The sequence below is a fragment of the Hydra vulgaris genome, chromosome 15 (genome assembly GCF_038396675.1).
Source record: "Hydra vulgaris chromosome 15, alternate assembly HydraT2T_AEP".
NCBI classification, from domain to species: Eukaryota; Metazoa; Cnidaria; class Hydrozoa; order Anthoathecata; family Hydridae; genus Hydra; species Hydra vulgaris.
Window position 1 is genome coordinate 43,405,185 of NC_088934.1, and position 23,816 is coordinate 43,429,000.

At 26.4% G+C, this 23,816-nt stretch overlaps 1 protein-coding gene and 1 long non-coding RNA gene across 5 annotated transcripts in view; one reads left to right on the forward strand and one right to left on the reverse strand.

Moving 5' to 3' along the window:
• LOC100204491 (low choriolytic enzyme) overlaps window positions 1-23,816 on the reverse strand; it is a 94,284-nt gene that overhangs the window by 16,233 nt on the left and 54,235 nt on the right. For all 3 annotated transcript variants that reach the window (XM_065820685.1, XM_065820687.1, XM_065820686.1), the window contains exons 6-7: window positions 10,721-10,827; window positions 4,530-4,698 (exon numbers count right to left, since the gene is read on the reverse strand). In XM_065820685.1, coding sequence (XP_065676757.1) covers window positions 4,530-4,698; window positions 10,721-10,827 — 276 coding nt within the window. The remainder of the gene's footprint in view (window positions 1-4,529; window positions 4,699-10,720; window positions 10,828-23,816) is intronic.
• LOC136092443 (uncharacterized) overlaps window positions 1-23,816 on the forward strand; it is an 83,884-nt gene that overhangs the window by 15,806 nt on the left and 44,262 nt on the right. The window contains exons 1-2 of one of the 2 annotated variants that reach the window (XR_010644399.1): window positions 11,200-13,413; window positions 19,489-19,518. This is a non-coding gene — a long non-coding RNA (uncharacterized LOC136092443). Of the gene's footprint in view, window positions 1-11,199; window positions 13,414-19,488; window positions 19,519-23,816 lie in introns of those variants that run through there. The other variant, XR_010644398.1, reaches the window with a different exon arrangement.

The window sequence follows — 23,816 nt, forward strand, 5'->3', positions numbered from 1 at the left end:
TGTTATACTTGAAGTGTTCCTATGTGTGTTATGTGTTATAATGTGATGTGTTTGTAGTTGGTAAATGGATATGTTGTTTCATTGGCTCCAAAGTGTTGTGACTTGGCTTAGTTTACAGCAAGAGTATTGTATTATTGACTACATAAGGAGTATTGTATTATTGACTGTAAAACATGATGAATGTAGTTTTAGGGTGTGGAACTGTTTTGGTTTGAGTGCCTAGAGTTGCAAAAAACGCATTTTTTTCCTTTGACGTTTTTTTAGGTCAAAAAAACGTCAAAGGAAAAAATTTTTTTTGTTTTTTTGGCGTTTTTTCGGTGTTGTTTTGCTTTTTTTAACAATTTTTTAGTTTTTATTTGGCATAAATTTTGGAATAGTTTTCCTTTATTCTAATATATTTTTAGTATATGACCATTAAAAGCACAATTAGATGTATAAACACTAATTGAAAATAAATTTTTAATAAAATATTAAATTAGCTTTAAGTTATATATCTATTGATACTGTATGAAAATGTTAATTTGTCATGATGTACTAACAATTGTGATTGTAACTCTCATTATATATAGAAACCATTCTTATCCAATAAGAAAGTTACCATTTTAATTTTGATAATATAAATATATTAGTATATAGTGCCATACAAATTTAATATCAGAATCTATCATGATTGTTTTCTTATTTGAGCACTTGCATATTGTGTAGTAATTTAGTCTTACATTGTTTGTTTGTTATATTTGTCAAAAAAAAAAAATATTGCTAGTAGGTCCTTATAAAAAAAAACCCTATACTGAACTTAATTTCAAGGAAAATTTAAAATTTTGAATTATTATTATTTACAGAGTTTCCCAGACCACTTTCATCTGATGATTTGTGATTTATTTATTTATAATTTATTTTTTATCTGGATTTTTTTTTAACTAAATTATTTGTTTATCTGGACATTTTCATATAGTACCATATCAGAACACTTGCAGAATTTTTTAACATGCTTTGTTTTTCAAGTTCAATTTTTAGACATAATCTTATGGCTAAAGGAATGTTTAACTTTTTCCATTTTGCTAATTTGGTTCAGAGGTTTAAATAAATGGGCGACTAAGGTTTTTTTTCTGTCCCCTGTATGAAGAGCTTAACCATAATTGATTACCAACAAGAAGAACAAAAAGAAATTACTCAATAATTAAAAGATATCCTTTCTCTTTATATATATATATATATATATATATATATATATATATATATATATATATATATATATATATATATATATATATATATATATATATATATATATATATATATACATATATATATATGTATATGTATATATATATATATGTATATATATATATATATATATATATATATATATATATATATATATATATATATACATATATATATATGTATATGTATATATATATATATGTATATATATATATATATATATATATATATATATATATATATATATATATTGAATAGAATGATTAAGTCTACCCAATCAAAAGATCTCTCTCTTCTATAAGATTTTTATGGGAGGAATTAAAAGTAATGTCATAAACTAATGCCTAATGATGCATAAGATGTGAAATAAACTTATTAGTTAGTGACATTAAATTAACTTTGACAATTGGATGAGTCGTTAAGTAGAATGTTGTAAATAATAGCAAGAATGTTGTAAAAAATAGTTGTAAAACTCTAAATTTCCTTACTATATCAATATTAAATAATTTTAACTTTTAATTATTTTTAAAAATAATAAATTTAATAAAATGGTTTAATTTAAATGTTAAATTAGAATTTTCAATTATGTTCTTATTAAAAATAAACTTTTTAAACCTCCTTACTGTTTTAAAAAAAGTTAAGGTCGCCATGTGGCAAGTTCAAATCATCAGCTTGCGTTTTTTTTAATTTTTGTTATTTAAAATGCAAAATAAAACAACTTTATAGTTCTATAGATTTTGTATTCTTTCTATAAACATGTTGGATAGGGGAGATGGGGGCACCTTGATCTGTGGGGCAGCTTGATCTTTTTGCGCTACATCATCTATTTATAATATATATAATTGATATAGATGATGTAGCTGCCCCACAGATCAAGGTGCCCCCATCTCCCCTACTCATTTTCCTTGCATGAATTCAACTTAATTGTAAAAAAAAATTTAAATTTAAAACTAAAATAACATAAGTATCTTAATCACGGCACAAACACAACAAATTTTTCCTGTTTTTTTATGTTTTATGAGAATTTCTTTAAAAAAATTTTCAATTTTTTTTAATTTTTAGTTTTAATTTTTTGTTTTTGTTTTTTTACATCTTTTTGAATAATTAATAACACAACAACTGGTTGAAATGAATTAATTCTTGTTAAAAAAATCAATAATTGAATAAATTTCCTAACAAACATCATACATTTTAATGTTTTGTGGTGGAAAATTTCCGTATATATGTTTTTTCTGCCTACAAGTATGCGTACGCAGTTTTTTTTGAATTGGAAATATTGGAACTTCTTGAACTGTTTTAATTTTTTTTATATATTTAATATTCTAAAGAAAAAAGATCAAAAATACAATGCAAAAAAATTATAATGTATGTATGTATATATATATATACATATATACATATATATATATATATATATATATATATATATATATATATATATATATATATGTACATACTCCTTCTCAGTGCTTCCATGCCGCGCTCAAAAAAATTTTCCGCTCCTAACAATTTTATAAATTCGTTATCTGCTTTTATAAATATTAGTATCAACAACTTACAAAGCATAAAACAATGACTTTGTGTAAAATAATTAGTAAATTTTTTTATATTGTTTAAACAAAAAATTGCCAAACTGGTTTCTATGTTTTATAATAATATCTTTGCATCAAACTTTTTTTGTTGACCTGATGTCGACCTCTAAAATGTTAAGGTTGGCAAGTTATTGCCAATTTTGTTTTTTCTAATTCTGAGGGCTGTATATACAGTAGCATGCAAAAGTAACCGGACAAGAGCATAACTTGAGATAACTTTCGAATGAAAAATCCAATTTCTTTCAAATTTTCACTAAAATGTCAAAAAATTGATTACAAATCAAAAAACAAATGAATTTTTACTAAATCTAAGCAATCTAATCTTAAAAGTTCATTTAATTAAAATTATTATATAAATTTCCGGACAGAAAAAAAAAACTTGAATTAGATTTTTTTTTTAAACATTTTTTAAATTGAAAATACTTTATTTTAAAGTAAATTGCTTTAGTACTTTGTCGGAAGCCTTTAGCATTAAATACTGCTTGACAGTGACAAGGAATTGAGTCCACCAAATCTAAATACTAAATCTAAGCAATTCATAATCACAATAATTTTGATTTTTCGCCATTCTTGTTTCAGAATATTCAATAAATCAAATTTACTTGCTGATTTTCAACCTGAAATTCGTCAATCTATGTGTTTCCATAGATGTTCGATAGAATTAAGATCAGGACTTTGCTATGTCAATTCAATTAATTTAATTTTTTTGTTTTTGAAAAAGTCTTTTATAAGGGTTGAAGTGTCTTTTAAGTCATTATCATGCTGAAATATCCATCCTCGAGCCCTGAAAAATGCTCCACGCCAAAATGCTGTCTCGGTAAATGCTGAAATTAAAGAACTTTATAATGAAAAATGTGGTGTTAACACAATCAAACGTCTTTAGAGGTCTGCAAATCTACCTGGAAGACGTCCTACAGAGAAACTTTTTATTTATATAAAGAATCGAAAAGCACGATTAAGATTTGCTAATGAACATTTGATTTGGCAAGAAAACAGTGATTGGAAGTACTTTTTAGTGATGAATTTAAGTTTATGTTATTTGGATCTGATAATATTAAGTATGTTCGTCGACCAAAAGGCCATAAAAACGATCCTAAATACCAGCTACCAACAGTAAAGCACAGAAGTCAAAACGATATGAACTGGGCTAACTTGAATAGCAATAGTATCGGTCCTATCCATTTGATTGATGACATAATGGACAAAAATATGTACAAATATTTAGTTAAGAATGTTATGTTACCACATGCTAAAGACAAAATACCTCGAGGAAGGATGTTTTATAAGGACAATGACCCAAAGCACACTTCAACCCTTGTGAAAAACTTTTTCAAAACAAATGAAACTCGATTAATCGAATAGCCTTAATTCTATTGAATGTCTATGTAAGCTCATTGATCAACAAATTTCAGGTTGAAAATCAGCAAGTAAATTTGATTTATTGAATATTCTGAAACAAGAATGGCGAAAAATCAAAATTATTGTGATAATGAATTGCTTAGATTTAGTAAAAATTAATTTGTTTTTAGATTTGTAATCAATTTTTTGACATTTCAGTGAAAATTTGAAAGAAACTGGACTTTTCATTCAAAAGTTATCTTAAGTTATGCTCTTGTACGGTTACTTTTGCACGCTACTGAATATGTGTGTTTGTGTAACATTATTAATCAAATTTTTTTTCAATTTAAAAAAAGATTATAATAAGCTTACCCTAATCCAAGACCATCGGCATCTCCATGTCTATAGTTCCGAAATTGCAATCTTTCTGAAGGATCATCAATAATATTTTCCCAATTAATTTTAATATATTTATCTCTATCAAGTCGAGTGTGCTCGTGAAGAAATCCAAGAGCATGAAGGATTTCATGAATCACTGTACCTAAAAAAAAATTAATTGTAAGAAGCGGATGTCAGTAAAAAAATTAATAATTTTGCAGTTCACATGACTATGCCAGTAATCATGTGAATGCATGATTATTTCACATGTGCTCACCAACAATATGACAAACAACTTTTATATAACAGTTAAATTTTAACTAGGAATGAAAAGTCTGTTTCTGGTATCTGAAATCTGGCTTGAAACCTGGAGGTCTGGTATTTAGCTGAAGACTGAAATCCATAAAAACAAAATTTTGGGACTATTTTTGCACTAAGTTAAAACACTTTTCAACTTTACTTTGTGCTGAAAATGAATAGATTATGAAAAAAATTGTTTTGAAAAAATTGTTTTGATTGTGTTGAAAACAAAAGGATTGTGGTTATTCTACTAAAATCTAAAACTAAACATTTAGGATAAAATAAGAAAATACTTTAGGAGGCCCAAGCAGTTTTTTAACTAATTTATTAAACCAGTTATTTAACTGGTTGAGCCAATTTCTTAATAAGGTTTCTTTTAAAAAAATGTCTATTATAATTTTGCTTAATATTTCACACTAGTACCTTTCATGATATTTTGCTAACTGAAATGGTTTTTAAATGTTAATGAGGTATTATTATACAAATATAAAGCTACATGAAGAAGTTTATGAATATCCTTCAACTTCTTAGGGTTGATCAGTCTGGAAGATGGCAAACAATTAACCACAATGTTTGAATGTTTTTTCCCTTTCTTTAAGAGATTGACTGGAGTGTCCACGTCACATTTGTAGCTGGATTCACATCGAACATTAATCACAGGCACTTTGTTTCCACTGTATGTTCTTGTTGCAATAATTCTTTTTACTTCTTGAATATTTTTCACCGCTTCGTAGATAGCACTTATTGCTGTCTTCCAGTTATCACAAAACCAGTCGGTTCCAATATGGAAAACCTTGTCACAATGGTGGCTGAATATTTCATGAAATCTTTTAGGTTCCAATATTGTGTCGTTGGTTTTCAACTCCTTCTCAATTCTTCCAAATAAGTGATCACAAGGAAGGAATGAGTGCCCACGTACTGGAAAGAGAAGTTCAATGAAACCAATGTTTGTTGATGCAAGCCATGATACAGCCATACCAATCACAATGTTGTTTTTGTTTTGCACTCCACAGCCATTACTCACCATGCAAACAGTCTTAATCGTACTTTCAAATAATTCACTTTCCTGAACAATGTTTTACAAATAATGGAAAACAGCGCTACAAATTTTGTTTGAACCACGAGATGCTTCATTTTCCATCCACGTTTATGAATAATTCTTAAGAGATACCTGATCTTATAACCCAAAGTTGTATAATGAGTATATTTCTAAGGCTGTCACAAGTTATATAAGTATCACAAGCAGGCGAGGAAAATCCTATATTGAACTCTTGTCTGAAAATCCTACTGAAAAAACTATAACTTTTAGATCTTCAGCTGAGATGGTTGAATTGTAGATTTTGCATAAACTGGTTATGTTTTTCAATTTAATTGGCAAATATAATCTTACACTTTTCTTTCACCCGTAATGGCTTTCTGTTGCTTGAAGTTTTTTGATAAATTGGTGAACACTCATTTTTCGAGATTTGTTCTTGTCACATACGATCCCCACCACAGCCTTCGGTGGCAAATCCTCAATTTTCAACATGACATTTAATTACACCATTTAGGAGGTTTCTATCAATTGAATGAATGATTTTTAGAAAGGCACTTTGACAAACACAATTTATTTAAACAAAATCTTGTCCGAATTGATGCAATTATTATAGAGGGGAGGTGGGGAGGAAAGAACTTAGTCATAGCTCTCTGCTGCATTGAATTTCTCGGCTCTAAAAACTGCAAAGGCTTGCACTCTGCACGTTTATACTGTGAAGATTATATTAATGTTAATTATTTAGGTTAGATTTGCACTCATGGCAGGATATAACCACCTAGCAAATTAGGGAGAGATAGCCCAGAGCAAAAAAATCAAGGGGCAAAATGACCAAGGGGCGGACTGACTCTGTACCTTTACAATGCTATAAGCAAGATTAGTGTAAGATACTATTCATTTTATATAATGACAAAAGTTGCATACGTTCTCAATTTTGCTTTTAACTGATTTCCACCAGTTTTTTTCCATTTTCTGGACCCTTGATTCGCCGTAAATACTTCCACACCCTCATTATCAACACCATTAATATCAGCATTTGCAATGAGCGCCGCCATTTTAAAAGTTGTTATCATTGACTGTATTGCTATATTTAGCAAACTGATGTAATAACAATGTGCTGTGATTGGTCAATACTCGTTCAATACTTGTTCGCAATCTGTCTGGTTTTGCATGTCTAAAAATGGAATGGTGGAAAGGACTCCCTGATTTTACAGAAATCAAGTTAGACTTACTTAGGTTTATGACACTGTTAAAGATTTTCCAAAAATCTCAAGAACTTAAAATATGAGATAAGATACAAGATTTAGTAAACTGAGAATAATGGAGCTAAGCATCAGACAGGACAGTTTTACATTGACTTCCTGCAATAATACATTCAGACATTTGACATTTGATTAATTTGACACAAGACATTTGTTCTCATACAAGATGTTCTTATAAAAAGGTGAAAAAAATGATCACAGTTTAATATAGCAACTCAACAAAAAAATGAAAAATGTTAAATAGAATGAAGACTAATTTAAAAACAAAGAAAAAAATAAAAGTTTCCTTCTTGGATCCAGAAGATTAGATAAGAGGCACATTTATGCATTATGGGATATATAGGATATATATATGGATTATATATGATATGATATTATATATAGGATTATATATAGGATATATATATGGATATAAAATATATACATATTTGTTTGCTATTTATTTAAATGCTGCATATCTTTACACATTATTGTAATTTTTAGCATTTATATGATGTAGTATTTGCCAAAAGAATAGATGATCAGATGGATGTGTAGTATGACTCTATAAGACAAAAAGGAGTAATAGTCTTAGACAGAGATTAGAAAAATTCTTGTATTAAACAATGTTTGTCAGTGAAGATTAAAGCGCCTTGAGTATCAGCAAGTAGAGAGGTAGCAACTTCAGTAGAAAATGTTAGTAGTAGAACTAAGAAAACTTGAAATGAGTGCATTACATATGGCATGAACAAGCTTTTAGTTAAGAAACAAATATGCTTGAGCATTTTTATATTAAAGTCTAAAGTCTAAAGCTTGATGATGATCGTGTTAAAGATAATGATATTTATATATAAATATCCATGCATACATATATATATATATATATATATATATATATATATATATATATATATATATATATATATATATATATATATATATATATATATTGTATATATTATATATATATATATATATATATATATATATATATATATATATATATATATATATATATATATATATATATATATATATCAAACCTTATGCAGCTCCAGTCACAAACCCGGCTCCAGCTACTTTATCAAACTCTACCCTGGTCAAATTTCAACTGCAGTCACTAACTATGTAATGACTAACAAATTTGAAAACTAGGTTCAGATTTTCAATACGCAGCAACAAAAATATTTTTTATGCGCAGATTACTTGACCAGGGTTTAATTATACAAATTATACATTGATAATTTGTAAGCTTTCTATGAACTTTTATCTGTTCTATTGTTAAAATCTAAAGATATCATACAACAATTTGCAAAGATTGAAAAGGTTTACCTAATGATATATATATAAAGTTGAACAAAGAAAAAATATTATAGCTTTATATAAAGAAAGTAAATGGTATCATATTGGAAAGATAAAAAAATGAATATACCATATTAACTCGCATTATTGATAAGACTAAAAACCTGCTGAGATTTGGGAAAGCAATTTTCTTTAGTTATTACTGATTGTTGAACAGCCAACATAAATTCATTCTAGATAGGGGGAAAACTACCCATGGTGACAAGCAACCCATTACAACTTACTAATTATATTTCCAAATATTTACAAAAAAGATAAATGCTCAAATAAAGTGTGTGGTGTGTAGAAATAAATTACAAACATATTAAAGATTCCAATGTCTAGATTGTGATAATATCACATACAATACATATATATACATATATATATATATATATATATATATATATATATATATATATATATATATATTATATATGTATATATGTATATATATATGTATATATGTATATATGTATATATATATATGTATATATATATGTATATATATATATATGTATATATGTATATATATATATGTATATATATATATATATATATATGTATATATATATATGTATATATATATATGTATATATATATGTATATATATATATATATATATATATATATATATATATATATATATATATATATATATATATGTATATATATATGTATATATATATATTTATATATATATATAGGGCTCTAAATAGCCGCCAGATATTGTCAGGCACTTGTCTGGTAAAAAGCGACATTATCAGGAGTTTTGTCCTACCCATATTTTGTGCACATTTATTTTATAATGATCCTAGTTGTTCCAAAGTGTATATAAACTTTTTAGCGTATATAAACTTTTTGATTTTTTGTGCAAAACAGAAAGCAGTTTCATACACAGCTATGTTAATAAAATACGTCTTTTTATTTTGAGTTAATCCGCTTTTTAAAAGAGGCCTTAGCATTAAATTTTTTTTTGAATTAAGCAACCCGGTTTTTATCATTTATATTAAAATGTTGCAACTAATTATTAATTATATTTCAGTGGTTGTTTTACTTGTTGTCCGATGTTTTTTATAAATTTCAAACAAATATCTTATCTTTTAAAACCCCTTTTAAATTTATTTTATAAAAACTTTAATGTAATACAGTCAACTCTCGGAATCTCAAATACTTGATATCTCCTACTTTTGACATCTCAAACTTTATTTGCAGTCGCATGGACATGGAGTCGATATCTTTAACAATATTTTTGGTGCACAGGGCAACTTTCTTTCTATATATCTCAAACTTTAAAAAAAATTTTTTTTCGATATCTTTAACTTTTTTCCCTGTATCCTTAGTATTCAAGATATCGAGAGTTGACTTTAGTTTTTTTAATGCTTATAGAAACCAGTACTTTTTATTACACTATTAAATTTGAGTTATTTTATGCAACGTTTGTTTTTGCGCTAAAGTTTTTCGCTATTTAAAGTGTTTAAAAAAGTAATCAAAGAAAAAGTTTGAAAAAATTTATCAAAAAATATATATTTATTTCAATAAATATTATTCTTTGATAATTTAAGTAAAATGGGTTTATTGTAATCAATCAATTAAATCAATTAATTAAAATTTTGTATTATTAACTGTATGAGTATATACTCTATTACATGTATAATAACAATTCAATGTGTTGAATAAAGCTAAAAAAAGTGAAAACAGTACATCTAATTTTCTTTAATTTATTTGCAAGAAGCAGAGATTATAAAAAAATTAGAGACATTTCCTCCCCTTTATTTTTTTACTTCTTAAAAATATATTAAACTTACATAGTGTGGGCACACTTTTTATGAGTTGAAAAATTAAAAGATTTTTTAAACTCAAAAAAAATTTTTAGGAGATTTTAATGATTTTTTAGGAGTTTTTACTGGGAAAATAAGAAACTTGGAAAAACGAATAAAAAAATTAGGATTATTTAGAAATAGTTTTAAGAAATTCAAAAATTTTAATAAAAAAACTGAAAGTTTAGGCTGCATCTTCAAAAGAAAACTCAAAATTCCCAAAACAAGTTTAAAATAGGAGTATATGATTTAAAAAAATATGTTAAACAATTACCAAGTTCGAAAGTTTGTTCAAAAAAATTTTTTTTTTTAAAATTTATATAAAGTCAGAGTTCTGGCCTCCAGGTAGTAGTCTGTAGAGTTTCCAAAATGCTAACCTTGCATCCTAGCTTCTAACTGTTATATATTTTAAAATAATTTGTTTATAAAATCAAAGTATTTCCTATACACCTTTAAATTCACAATAACGTCCAATATAAATTGGATGTCCATAATCTTCAGAATCTGTCAGTGATTGTAAAAAATCTATATTTTGTTTTCCAGGGTAAGTAAAACAACTAAAAAAAAATTAAAAAACTTGTTATATATAACTATAAATATTAGGTTTATAAATATTTATATTTAAAAATTAAATTAAATGAAAGATTAATAAAAATGCAAACTTATATTTATATTGATAACAAATTATTTACTTTATTAATCTATAATTCTACAAGATAAACTTGATTAACCTATTAATCGATAATTTTAGTCGGCCATTTTTCAAATTCAGCATATGCCTTTTTTATTATAAAAACAAATATATTTTAAATAAACCAAACCGTATACATTACTGAATATTTACATATATTACTGGTAGTAGGCCTAGATCTTAATAAAAGTGGGCTTTTTTATTTTTATTTTTATTTTTTTTTTTTTTTTTTGATTATTCACCTCCCCAAGGCCCGAGGGGGGCCACTACAGTCGAGGAGGATACTCATTTTTTTTTTTAATATTTTTTTTTTAATTTTTTTAGTCATTATTCGTGGTGCAACCCTCTCTCAACTCTTTAACTCCGAAACACGAACCTTGCCGAGCAAGGCCGCTGCGCGGAGAAACTAAGTTGAGCGCGGTACTTCCAGGGACGTGGTGGGAGTCGAACTCCGAACCTCTCGCTTACAAAGCGAGCGCTCTTACCACTACACCACTACCGCATTTAAAAAAAACAACCATTTAACAATCTTTAAAATTATACCACCAACCAAAATTCAATGCAAGATTGAGTTTCAGTCAATAGAATGAATGACAATAGCTTATTTGAGCAGTGAGCATGGTATTAATTGTTGAAAAGAAAAAGAAATGTAGCCTTGATGAGACATATACTACATTTACCCTGTTTAAAGAAGAAAGGGTATCATAATAAAAACCAAATATGACAACAGTACTCGTACAAAGATGAATAAGAGATTTCAGGAAATAGAGAATGGACTCAGTAGTACGAAAGTGTCAAATACAAAAAATAGAGGCAATCTTAGTAGATCATTTGGGTCATATTTTAAAAATCCGGAATATTGTTTGGGTAAAATATATGGAAAAAATGCTGAATATATTTTCCCTGACTTTTCTCTTAATTTTGCTTTTAGCTGAGTTGTTTCAAAATTTTTTCCTAAGTTTTTATAATTTTTGTATGAATGATGAGTGAAAAAGCATAAAAAACAAATATATTACCAAAATATACAGCTAAACTTGTATGTATGGAAAACGTTTTGGATATCCGGAAAAACTAAAAGTTAAGAAAAATATCCGAATTCCTGAAATATCCGGAAAAAGATAATTCCTGGTAGATGCTAGATGGATTGCATGGATGTAGATAGATTGCATGAGAGTGGTTTCCATAAGAGTGGAAATGGATAGTGTAATATTATCTAAGAAGATGTAAAGTAGAAGATTTAGTAAGAGTGTTGTCTTTCATCAATAAAGGAATACAAACAACATTGAAATAATTATTAACACTATAAGAGCCATTTGTTGTAAGATGAAAGAAATAGAAAAAAACAATGATATATGTCAACCTCTAAAAGTACTTCTTGCTTAAATCCAAAGGAATATTTAGGAGGCACAAATATGAGCAGCAAAATAAAAAGCATTTCCCTAGAATACTTGTTCTAGTCCTAGTAACTAGTCCTAGTCAAGTAGCAAGAAATGCAAAGGTAATAACATATAAAAATAAGGTAACGGTTTGTTTTATGTAGAAGAAATACATGATAAGACAAGTTTTAATGAGAGCATGACTTAGTCTAAACTCCATAAGTTTGAACAAAGAGGAACTGAGCACAAGCAAAGGTCAAAGAAAAAACACTAAACAAAGTAAGTGATGACGGATGAGTAACAAAGTTGACTAAGTGAGAGATTAAGAAAGATAAATACTTTGAGTTGCATTTCTAGAAGATTCAGTTGTATTAGAAATTAGCTATTCACTGCAAGGAGCAGTTTCACTAACATAGCTGTCACTAATATAGCTACTAATAACATTGTTGGTAGGACTGAAAAAAGTTTGGTAAACTTGATCAAAAACATTACAAACATTACCAAAGAGAAACTAAAAAAAGAAAAATGAAGGGTGATTAGGTGAAGAGATGGTAAACGAAAAAACAGTGAATTATAAACCTGATTTTTGGTCAAATAAGTATATGCCCAGGGTAAGCACTATGTGATTATGAAAGCTTGCAAATCAATAGATAATAACTACCAACAACACTGAAATCTTAAGATAAAACAACAGAATTTAAATTAGATTCATAAAGAGCAAGTAGGACTGGTCTTTAGGTGGCAGAACGACATTAGGATTGGTGAATTTTAAAATCAATGAAAAATTATTTTAAAGACCAAAAAACGTTTATAGGATAACAAGATTGTAATAAAGATTTTTACACGTTTTTATATTTTTAAGTTATATTAGTTATCTTTTATATTTTTAAGTATATTAGCTATCTTTTAAATTATTAGAGAACTTTACTTAATAAAAGAATTGTATACAGTGTATATGTTGATGTATATAATCAATCTGAAGTTGATACAAAGTGCTCCTAATCTGGCCCCAACAATGCACATCTAAAAAGACTGTCAATGAGTGTCTGGACACCCACATTTTACTTACTGTTCAGGTAGCATTTTAAAATAATAGGTAATTTTGTTTGATAAGTTTAAAATTTATTTATTCTTTTTTTAAATTTTAAATCATTAATCATAATATAAAAATTTAATAATTTTAAATTATCATGTGAAAGAAGATCTTAAGGATATTGTTGTTATAAATTCCAACAATTACAACTACTTTATGACCATTAAAATTTCTGAAAGCATTTAAAATAACATTCAGGAAGTTATTTAAGTTTTTTATTCAAATATGGATATATGCAACTTCAGTGCCATCAGAATGCGCTTTATCAACTGCTGGCACCTGAAACAGTAGATATAATATTCCTAAGCAGTTATTGAGACACTTAAAGTAAAATGAAGGACACTTAAAGTAAAATAAAGTTTAGATATAAATGAAAAAGAACAACTCTAAATAAATGACATCATTAAATTAAGTTTTTTATTGACTCTTTTCAAGAAAAAAGTTTTACAAAAAATGTTGTTTTTTTACAAGGTACCTGAGTACCTACTTTTTTATGCGGCAGGTACACAGGCAGCCATTTTACAATTTTTGACACCCATACCAAAAGCACCAACAGGGACACCAACTATATAACATAACATTGTTAATACTACAATATTTTACAACTGTTAATGGAGTCAGTTTCTCTGAGGTCTACCACAAAGTCTAGGAAACCTTTCTAGCAGGCGGCCTCTAAACTAACAAACAGAGATTCACAACTGTACCCTCATTTGGAAATAACAGAAAAAGTTGTAAAAGTCAATAAAAGAGGTATGACAAAAACCTATGTGAAGTCATCCAGCGTTTATAATTATCAGGAAACAATGGAACACAATTTACAAAGTTTACCTCTATTAGACAAAGAAGGGGCCATCTACAAGATGAGTATATTTATCAAAACCTAGTCTTTAGCCTAAATGTTTAACTTTAGGTGTTTCAAGTTAACTTTTTCTAAACCTAAAAGACCTGAAATATGTTATGGTCTTATATTTCATGGTTATGGTCATGACTATGGTTATGGTCTTATATTTCTACAAATTTTGTTATTTAATTAACTAGTGTCAGCATCAACTTTCTTCTATTCATTGCCATCAGCCACAAATGTGCAATTGGTATCATTAGTATCAATCAATAATAGATATTAATAGATATTCTAGATATTAGTAGAAATTATATATTAGATAATAATATATATTATTATCTAATATATGTTATATATTAGATAATATATATTATTTTAGTATCAAAAGAATATTTGCACCAAAAAATAAAAAAAATTCACTCTAAAAAGCAATTTTTCAGCTAATAAACTATTGACGACCTAATAAACAGGTCAACATTAATAAACTTGGATTTTTTAAAGTGAAATAAATAATTAATAGGTTTGAATATAAATTCAGAAGAAAATGAATGTCTTTTTTTTTTAAATGAGATTTTTTGAATAATCATTCAACAATGATATTTTTTTACAATCAAAAATTATAAACATAATTAAGTATAGCATTAAAACAATTAGTTAGAATAACATAGAGACTGTAACTAATTGTTTTAATGCTTAATTATGTTTATAATTTAGTATAGCATTAAGACAATTAGTTACAGTCACACTACATTTTTTTTTAAGTTCTTGAATTTTAGATGTTTTTGAATCAAAAGTCAATAATATTTTGGTTTTTTGAAAAACCTTTTGAAGTAATAAAACAATTGAAAGCTGCATTAACGTCAATTTTATAGAAACCTTTATGATTTCTTAAAAGCATTACCTATAATATATGATAGATTATAAGGTCTAGATTGATGCAAGGTCAATCAAGACCTTTTTGAGTTTTGAGATTTTAAAATGCTTTTAAAAATAAAAATTTTAGGAGACAAAATATAAAAAGATTTTTATTAACAACTTCAGCAATATTTTCTACTTATAACCTATTTTTATTAATTTTTTTACTTATAACCTAGGTTTCAATTCAGTAGAAAAATATTCTGAGATAAACAACACAATCTATTCCTCAAGTTTTTCAATAAGGGAAGATAAAACAAGATAATTCAAAAAACAAAAAAAATATTAATTTACGTGTTTTTGTTTGACAGGATTAGTCGAAGTATAATTGAAATTTAAATTAAGATGCTAGGAATGCTAGAAACAGTCTAACTATCTGATATATCAGAACTATCGGATAGGATCTGGTAAAACTGAAATAAATCTGAATACCTGATAGGATTCCATGTCCATGTGATTTTTACATTTATTTGTTGGTGTGTAGAGCACAAAAATAATAAGGATTAGGCATTACTTTTTTTTTGTAAAAAAAGTAGGAAAACTAACAACAAGAAGATTAATAAATTTCAAACAAATTTCTATTAATTTTCAAACAAGTGTAAATGGATATTTTCGTTTAATTCACAAAAACTCCAATTAATTACTTTAACTAATCTTTCTCTGCACCTGGTAAATTGACTAAATTCCAGTTGGACCAATACTTATTTAATTTATTCATAAAAACTATATCAATAGAAATAAGAAAGTGACTACATGAAAGTAAGCAAAAAGTTCCCAGTTTGATCCTCAACATGTCACTGGTAGTTCTCAACTTGGTAGTACTGTGCTTAACTTCTTTTTTCATCCAGTAGCCTTCAAGGTTTTTCAAAGTTCGAATTTTGGAAATAAAAAAATAAAAAAGGTTGACAGAGAACTGTTACAACAATTTAAAAAATTAGTAACCTCAAATATAATAGTTTCCTTTGCCTTATGGAGATAAAAAAAAGTAAAAAAATGAAAGATGAACAACAGAGGTACTAATATTTAAAATTCCTCGTGCATCTGTCAATAACTCAATTAATTGCTGAGTTGCTAATAAGAAACATGGCAAATGTGTTAAATGAACAAAAAATGATAAGGTTACAGCAGTAAATCAGGTTAGTGTTACATTACTCATATAGGATTTATTATAGACAAGGATTTATTATAGCCATTCTTGAAATCACTGGTCTCAGATATGCTTTCTCATTGCCTGATGAAACAAATTAACTCTATAATTCTCATCACCTTGCTTAGGCGATTATTTATCAGTTATTTTTTGTGTAACTTTTTGGTATTCACAACTTTTTCGCAGCATTTGCATAAAATTAAGTTTGCCATAGTTAAATTGTTTAATTCAAAATCATGAGCGTGAGGCAAAACTTATGCAAAAAACTTAGGCAATATTAGAGGCAAATATTTTATAACTATTTGTATAAATGAAGTAGTTAGTATTACTAATTCTTTTTATATTAAGATATACAGGGCAAAGTGAGCGAACAGTGAATGCAACTTTTTTTAAAGGCAGGGCTTACATTTACTTAGACTTACATTACTTTTTTGTTTGTTGTTGCTATATTTAAAAATATAGCAAAAAGATATAGAGGCTTTTTAAATAATACGTGACATTCTTAGATAAGGGTGTGTGTGTGTGTGTGTGTGTGTGTGTGTGTGTGTGTGTGTGTGTGTGTGTGTGTGTGTGTGTATGTGTTTGAAAGTGTCACTAAATATTACATGGGAGAGGGGGTGGTTAGCCACAGTGTGACATAACAAAATTTTAAAAATTTAAATTATAATCACAGTGGAATAGTAAACTTTTTAGCAAAAAATTGCAAACCCAAAAATATAATTGTTTAAAAATAACGTCACGTCACAAAGAGGGCAGGGAGAAATTGTTTAAAATGTCGCATATGCAAAGGTGTGAGTCAAAAAACAGCAAAAAAAGTGTCTTGTATTATTTGAATAGCCCCATTTAGCATATACGTGCAATTAATTTTAAAAGTAATAGCATATATAGCATAAACATTCTTTCAATCTGTTTTGAGTATCTAACAGTAAAATAATCAAAATAATCAATAATCAACAAATGAAATAAAAATTGACCAAATAAAAGATGGTTGGTTTTTTTAAATGAGATATTAATTTTTAACAAAATGCTACACATCTATTATTTTAAATATAAACATTACAAGCACTCAATAAGAACTAATTGGAGCATGTTTACCCAAATCCAAATGGGTAATATAAATAAAAAAATATAGAAAGAAAAATAAAAATAACAAGAAATAAATATTCTGATATATTCCAGACCTTTTTTGATACCATGGGACTGGTATGGGCATTTTTTTGGTGCCCATACCAGTCCTATGGAATCAAAAAAGGTCTGGGTTCACCCCTGCTCAGAGCATGCTACTTATCTTGCATGCTACTTATCTTGCGTGCTACTTATCTCAGCATGCTACTTATCTTGCGTAGCTTCAGAAATAAAATAAAAAAACTTTAGTTTAGCATAAAATTTCACATTCACAAAATAATGGAAGCGCTAAAGTATCTTGTTTTAACATTCTCATTTCTTATACACTAGGGTATAAAAATACATCATAATAATTGTCAAATTTTCTTTTCAGTGGTCTTGTTTTATCACATAATTGACTTGAATCAACAACACTTTTATTTGCTATAGGGAATGACAGTTTCATTGAATAAAGAAATTGCTTCAATAAATTCAAGAAAAACTATCGATTGCATTCTAGTTATTTGAAACTATTTATAAACAATATTGAAATTGTCAGGAACATTTTGAAAACATAAACAAAAGTTCAACAACACTTCCATAACATATTATGAAAAATATATCATTGCTGTGTGACTATCTAGTCGATATAAATCTACATTTATAACTTCGATGCGTACAGTTTTAGTTGTATTATCATAATTAATGAATTAAAATTCACTTGTTTTTTATTAGTTTTTTTCAGTGATATTTCAGATTGAGAATTTATGGTACCATTTTTGCACAAATAAAAACACGATTCTTATATTTGATGGATAGAGTAAAATTAATTCTGTGAAAATTTGACTCATTAACAGAGCAAGTATTGATTAAATCACAACAACAAGTATTGTAGTAGATTTTCAAGACACTAAATACGGTACAATCTAATAGCCAGTGTGAACAATGTTCACACTGGTTGTATATTATCTTATAAAATATATATATAAATAGCTACAACCAGTGTGAACAATGTGCTGTCATCTCAAGAAATGTTACACTATTTTCAATAGCAACAGATAATAATTCTGTATCAAGGAATTTTTTATGGAGTTTCTTCTCTTTGCAATAACAAACTCTAACAGTGAGGTTTTATATAGAAATATAAAATAAAAGATCTTTCAAAACAATTTAAACTATTACAGAATATGTTTATTATTCGCAAATAACAATACTATTTACAATATAAAAACTTATAAATTACAAGAATAAAACAATGCACTTTTTTGATAATTAAAATTATTCATAAATATTAATATATCTTTTGATAATTGAAATAATTAATAACAGAGCATTATAATTCAAAATAATCTTAATATTGTTAATACCTCTGGATAATTGAAATCATCAACAAAAAAAATAGCATCATTATTCAAAGTAAGTTTAATGTTTAGGTTAGAACACTTTGTTACTTCAATAGCCTGATTACTCAGAGATAATTTTAGAATTATTTTATTTTGAAATAGCCTTGTTCTCATTTATAAATTAAAAAAAAAATAGATATTTAAAAAATAATGAATTAATTACATATTTGTGAATATTGTATATATATTAGCACACATATTTTTTCTCTCTCTCTCTTTTTATGCTAGTTATGCAAGTTAAAGTATATACTTCAATAATATTATTGTATATATTTTTGTATAGTCTAAATATTAATAGTGCAATGAATATTATCAGTGCGCATAGTTACGCCTATTGTTCGTATTGTTAATTACGGTTCTGTATTCTGTAAAATACACTATTTCTTAGTTTTTAAGTAGTTTCTAGACTTTTTTATGGGCGGTTATATGTTCCATGCAGTCTTTCGAGTAAGGTCAGCAAGCAAATTAGAGCTGATATATTTTTATTTTCAAGAAGAATTAATGTTGTTTAGAAGATTTTTTAGAAGTTAGAACTAAATTGACTGGTAAAATAGTTTTTTTTGTACAATGTTTCTTTTTTAGTAAACTGTTTCAATTTTGTCGTTAGTCTTTTAACATTTTAAGCAAGTATTGTTTTTTAATTTCTAGAGCAGTTAAGAGGAGCTGATGACTTTTTTAGTAAGTTCAATTCATTTTCTTATTTATAGATTAAGATTATTTTTTGTAGAAAGAATAATGAGAATAAAGTTTTATTTATGTATTTAATATGAAAAATTAAATAAAATAAGACTGTTGTTTGTGGTCATGTAAGTTTATATACATAAGTTTGCGTTTATTTCAATCTATTTTATATTTCTCTATATCTATATGTATATTTTATATTCTAAGGAAAAATAATAAGGAATAGAAAAATTAAAAAAAACTCTTTGTCAAAATTTGTCAAAAACTATTTGTCAATTTGTCAAAAGAATGTTGTGTTATGCTTCATTTTAAGGTATCTGAATATGTATTTATTAAAAATTTTTAATTTTTCTTAAATGGTTTCATCTTTTTTATTACAATGTTGTGAATTGTAGTCTGCATTCTTTGTTACATTAAAAATAATTGATGCTAATAAATGTTGTTTTATAGTTGTTAAAGGTTTGCATATATGTTTATTTTATGCTCAAAGTTAAAAAGTTTTTGATAAATACGTGTATGTGGTGATATATGTTATATAGTTGTTTTATAAATGTGTTTATATAAATTTGTTTTTATAATAGTATGAAATGTATTTATCTAATGTGTACGTGATTGTTAAATGAGGTGTTTTTATATGTTATATAACATTAGAAAAAATATTGTGTTTTATAGTTAGTATAACTATAAAACACAATATATATTCAAGATATAGATCTAGAGCAAGATTTGTCAACCTTACCAGTCAAGCAGTGTTACTGCTTTAGGTCTAAGTGCCTTCAATATAACAATTCTGAAAATACGTAACATTATCTTTGATAATTTTTTGCGTTATGTTGTTACCTTTGGCTTATCTTTATGTTAGTGTCTGTTGTTAAAAATGATTAATAGGTAGTTTCATTACTAGAACTCACTGCTTTTGTTTCTTAATATAAATAGCACAGTGAATATTATTATTATTAGTGCGCATAGTTACGCCTATTGTTCCATATTAGTTACGGTTCTGTATTCTGTAAAATACACTATTTCTTAGTTTTTAAGTAGTTTCCAGACTTTTCTTAACCAAGTGTTTTATTAAAGAAGTCATGACCTTTCATGGTACGAGTTCAAAATGTTTAAGTAGACATTAGGTAGATAATGTTTAGTAGCTTGAAATGATAGATAATATAAAATCTTTTTAAAATTTTATTAAGTAATTAATTTATTTTCATCATTTTTTAAATTGTACTTTTAAATTCAAAGCTTCCTGTTATAGTGTTATCGTGTTAATATTGAAAATATAGGTTACTATAATTCTTAGATGGGGTCTAGCATTAAAAGATATTTATGGGTAGTTTCATGCTTTCACATGCTTTTAATAATTGGGATAATAGCCATGACAACATTTTGTTATAAATAAAATTTATCTATAGTATTGTTAAAATCTTTAAAAAAAATGTTTCTGGCTTTTCAATAAATATATAATAACTTCTCTTGCATTAATGAATTGTGGTTTAGGATATAATTGTGTTATCATATGTTTGTTTTTCTATATTTAATCTTAATATGAATACGCTAATTTAATAGTAGTGTCGTTTCACTTTCGTTTTTAATAAAGAACGTTCTAGGCTTTTCTAAAAGCGTTTCTTTACTTCACACGGTCTTTCAAGCAAGGTCTACAAGGCGATTAGAGCTGATACATTTTTAGTTACAAGTGGAATAGATGTTTTTCATTGTTTGATTTTACAATAAAAATTTAAATAAATGTTTGTTGTTGGTTATTTGTATTTTTCTAATTTTTATAGCCTGTTTCCTTTTCTTTAAATAAATTAGGACTGTTATTTGTGGACATGTAAGTGTATTTACATAAATTTGCATATATTTCAGTATATTTTATATTTCTCTGTATTTATATGTATATTTTCTTTTATATATAAAAAAAATAAGGTATAGAAAATAGTAAAATAGTAAAATAAAAAAAAGTAGTAGAAAGTAAAAAAAATTATGTTGGAAGTTGTAAAAAGAATGTTGTGCTATGCTTCTTTTTAAGGTATCTGAATATATATTTAGATTTTTAAATTTGTTCTTATTTATCTAATGTGTTCCATTTTTTTTATTATTTTAGATAAAAATATACTAACTGACATTACCAAAAAAATATGGATATTAATAAATCCTAAATTAGATTGTTAGAGGTTTTTATTTTGAATAATAATTGTAATAAATTGTTTTAATTTTTGTTTATTTATTTTTGACCTCGATGGTAAACCAGTGATTAAGCTAATGAGTTAAATTCTAGAGGTTTATATATCATATATGTTTTAAAGTAATTGCATTTGATTTTTTTTTTTAAATACATTGCTTACCATGAGGCATTTTGATTTTTTTTTTTTTTTCTTTTTTTTTTCTTTTAAGTAGTTAAATAAAATTGTTTTATAGATGAGAAACTAAGTAAGATTCAACATTGTGTTTTTGTTTTTATTACCAAAAAATATCTTTGTTATTAGGATTGCAGATTTTTGTTGATTTTTCTTTTTGTAGATATGTTTACCACTTTAGACTACTTTTGTAATTTTTATTTAATTTCTTTTCTCTTTTTTTTTGGATGGTCGATATTAGGCTTAAGTAAGTTATTAGAAGAAATACTATCAACTTAAAAATAGTTTATAATTCAATGAAATGATTAGCCTGAAAGATGAGTTAAAAGTAATAATCACATAAATAAAAGAAATGGCCAGATGAGTTGAAAGTAATAATCACATAAATGAAAGAAATGGGCAGATGAGTTGAAAGTAATAATCACATTAAATTTTAAAAAATGTTGCTAGACAAAAAAAATGTATTGTATAACAGGAAGTGATACTATTCTAGATAATAATTATTTAGGAGAAATGAACCAGATATGTCAGCACTGCTGTGCTAAAAAATTTCTTGATGAAGCACATTTTTTATGTTGCTATAATAGAAAGGTAGTTTTGCTTCCATTTTCACTATTTCTGCTATCTTTGCAAGACTTACAAATACTTACAGGAAGTTATATATATCATAATTCCAATATAAATTTTTTTAAATATATTAGAATTTAATATGCCTGTCTTTGTTTTGCTTTATTTACTGATAATGTGGTTTAATGTATGAATCATAGGTTGCCATGTTTTAAAATATGTGGTCAAGATTTTCATTGTGTAGGTAATCTTAGGCCAGATCAAGATATTTCCCCAACATTATCAACTGATTATCTCTGACCCACTTGCAGCAGTAAATTTTAGAAAGCAATAACAGTGCAATCAACTTTGCTTACATAATTTAATGTTTTATTTGCAAACTATAGTTAGTGAAGTTGCAGTTGTATTCGTTGGAGAAGATTGTGTTCCACCTGCTTCCAGGGAAGTTATTTACCCGAAAGGTCATTTAGAATATATATATAGAGTATGTCAGCTAACTTAGATCCTATTCACTTTTTTCCAAGAAATAGCAGAATTGGTTCGCAACCCTGAACACGCAGCATTGGTTAGAAATCATGTTAAATCATGGCAAGAAACTATTTCAGCAATATGCTGCGGATGCATTTGTTAAAATTGAAGAGCAATGTTTTGCTTTCATAGAAATAACCAAAGCAAACTGAGAAGCATGCAACATGATGCCTTACATAAAGATGTTGGCAACCTTGGTAACAATCATGTTAGACCAGGGTGCTTTATAGTTTTCTTTTTACTTAGGAAGTCTTAAAAACATTCTATGAAAATGCTATGGTCACAATTAAAAAGTTAAAGTAATAAAAAGATCTGGTAAATCTTTTTATTAATTTTGCCTGCAACAGCTATAATGGTTTGTTGGAAGAAAAAAAGTACACAAAGTTATTTTCAAATTTTAATTATTAGTTTATGATAGGTATGTTTAATATAGAGTTAATTTTAATAGTTTATAAAATATAATATGTTTATATTCTGTTTTTTTATTTATTTTAAAGTTTAAAAAGTCATGTTACTTAGCAGTGCGTAAAGCAAGATTGTTATCCTTGCCAGTCAAGAGATCTTACTAAGTTGTGGTATTACTTGGCACTATATAGTGCTGGGTGGTCTTAATTTTTGTTAATTATTTTTTACTTAAAACACTTTACTTAAGACTAAGTATAAATCTTACTATAATCAGTATCAAAATATAAGTACTTGAATTTGTTAAGCTACATTTCCTTTTCTTTTTTTTTTCTTTTTTCAAAGTTACCAATTATAATTTCCTGGACCTATCAGATAAGTGCTATAATATATTTTTTAATTAAAATTCAACCTTATGTGTATCTACTTTTTATTATACTTATT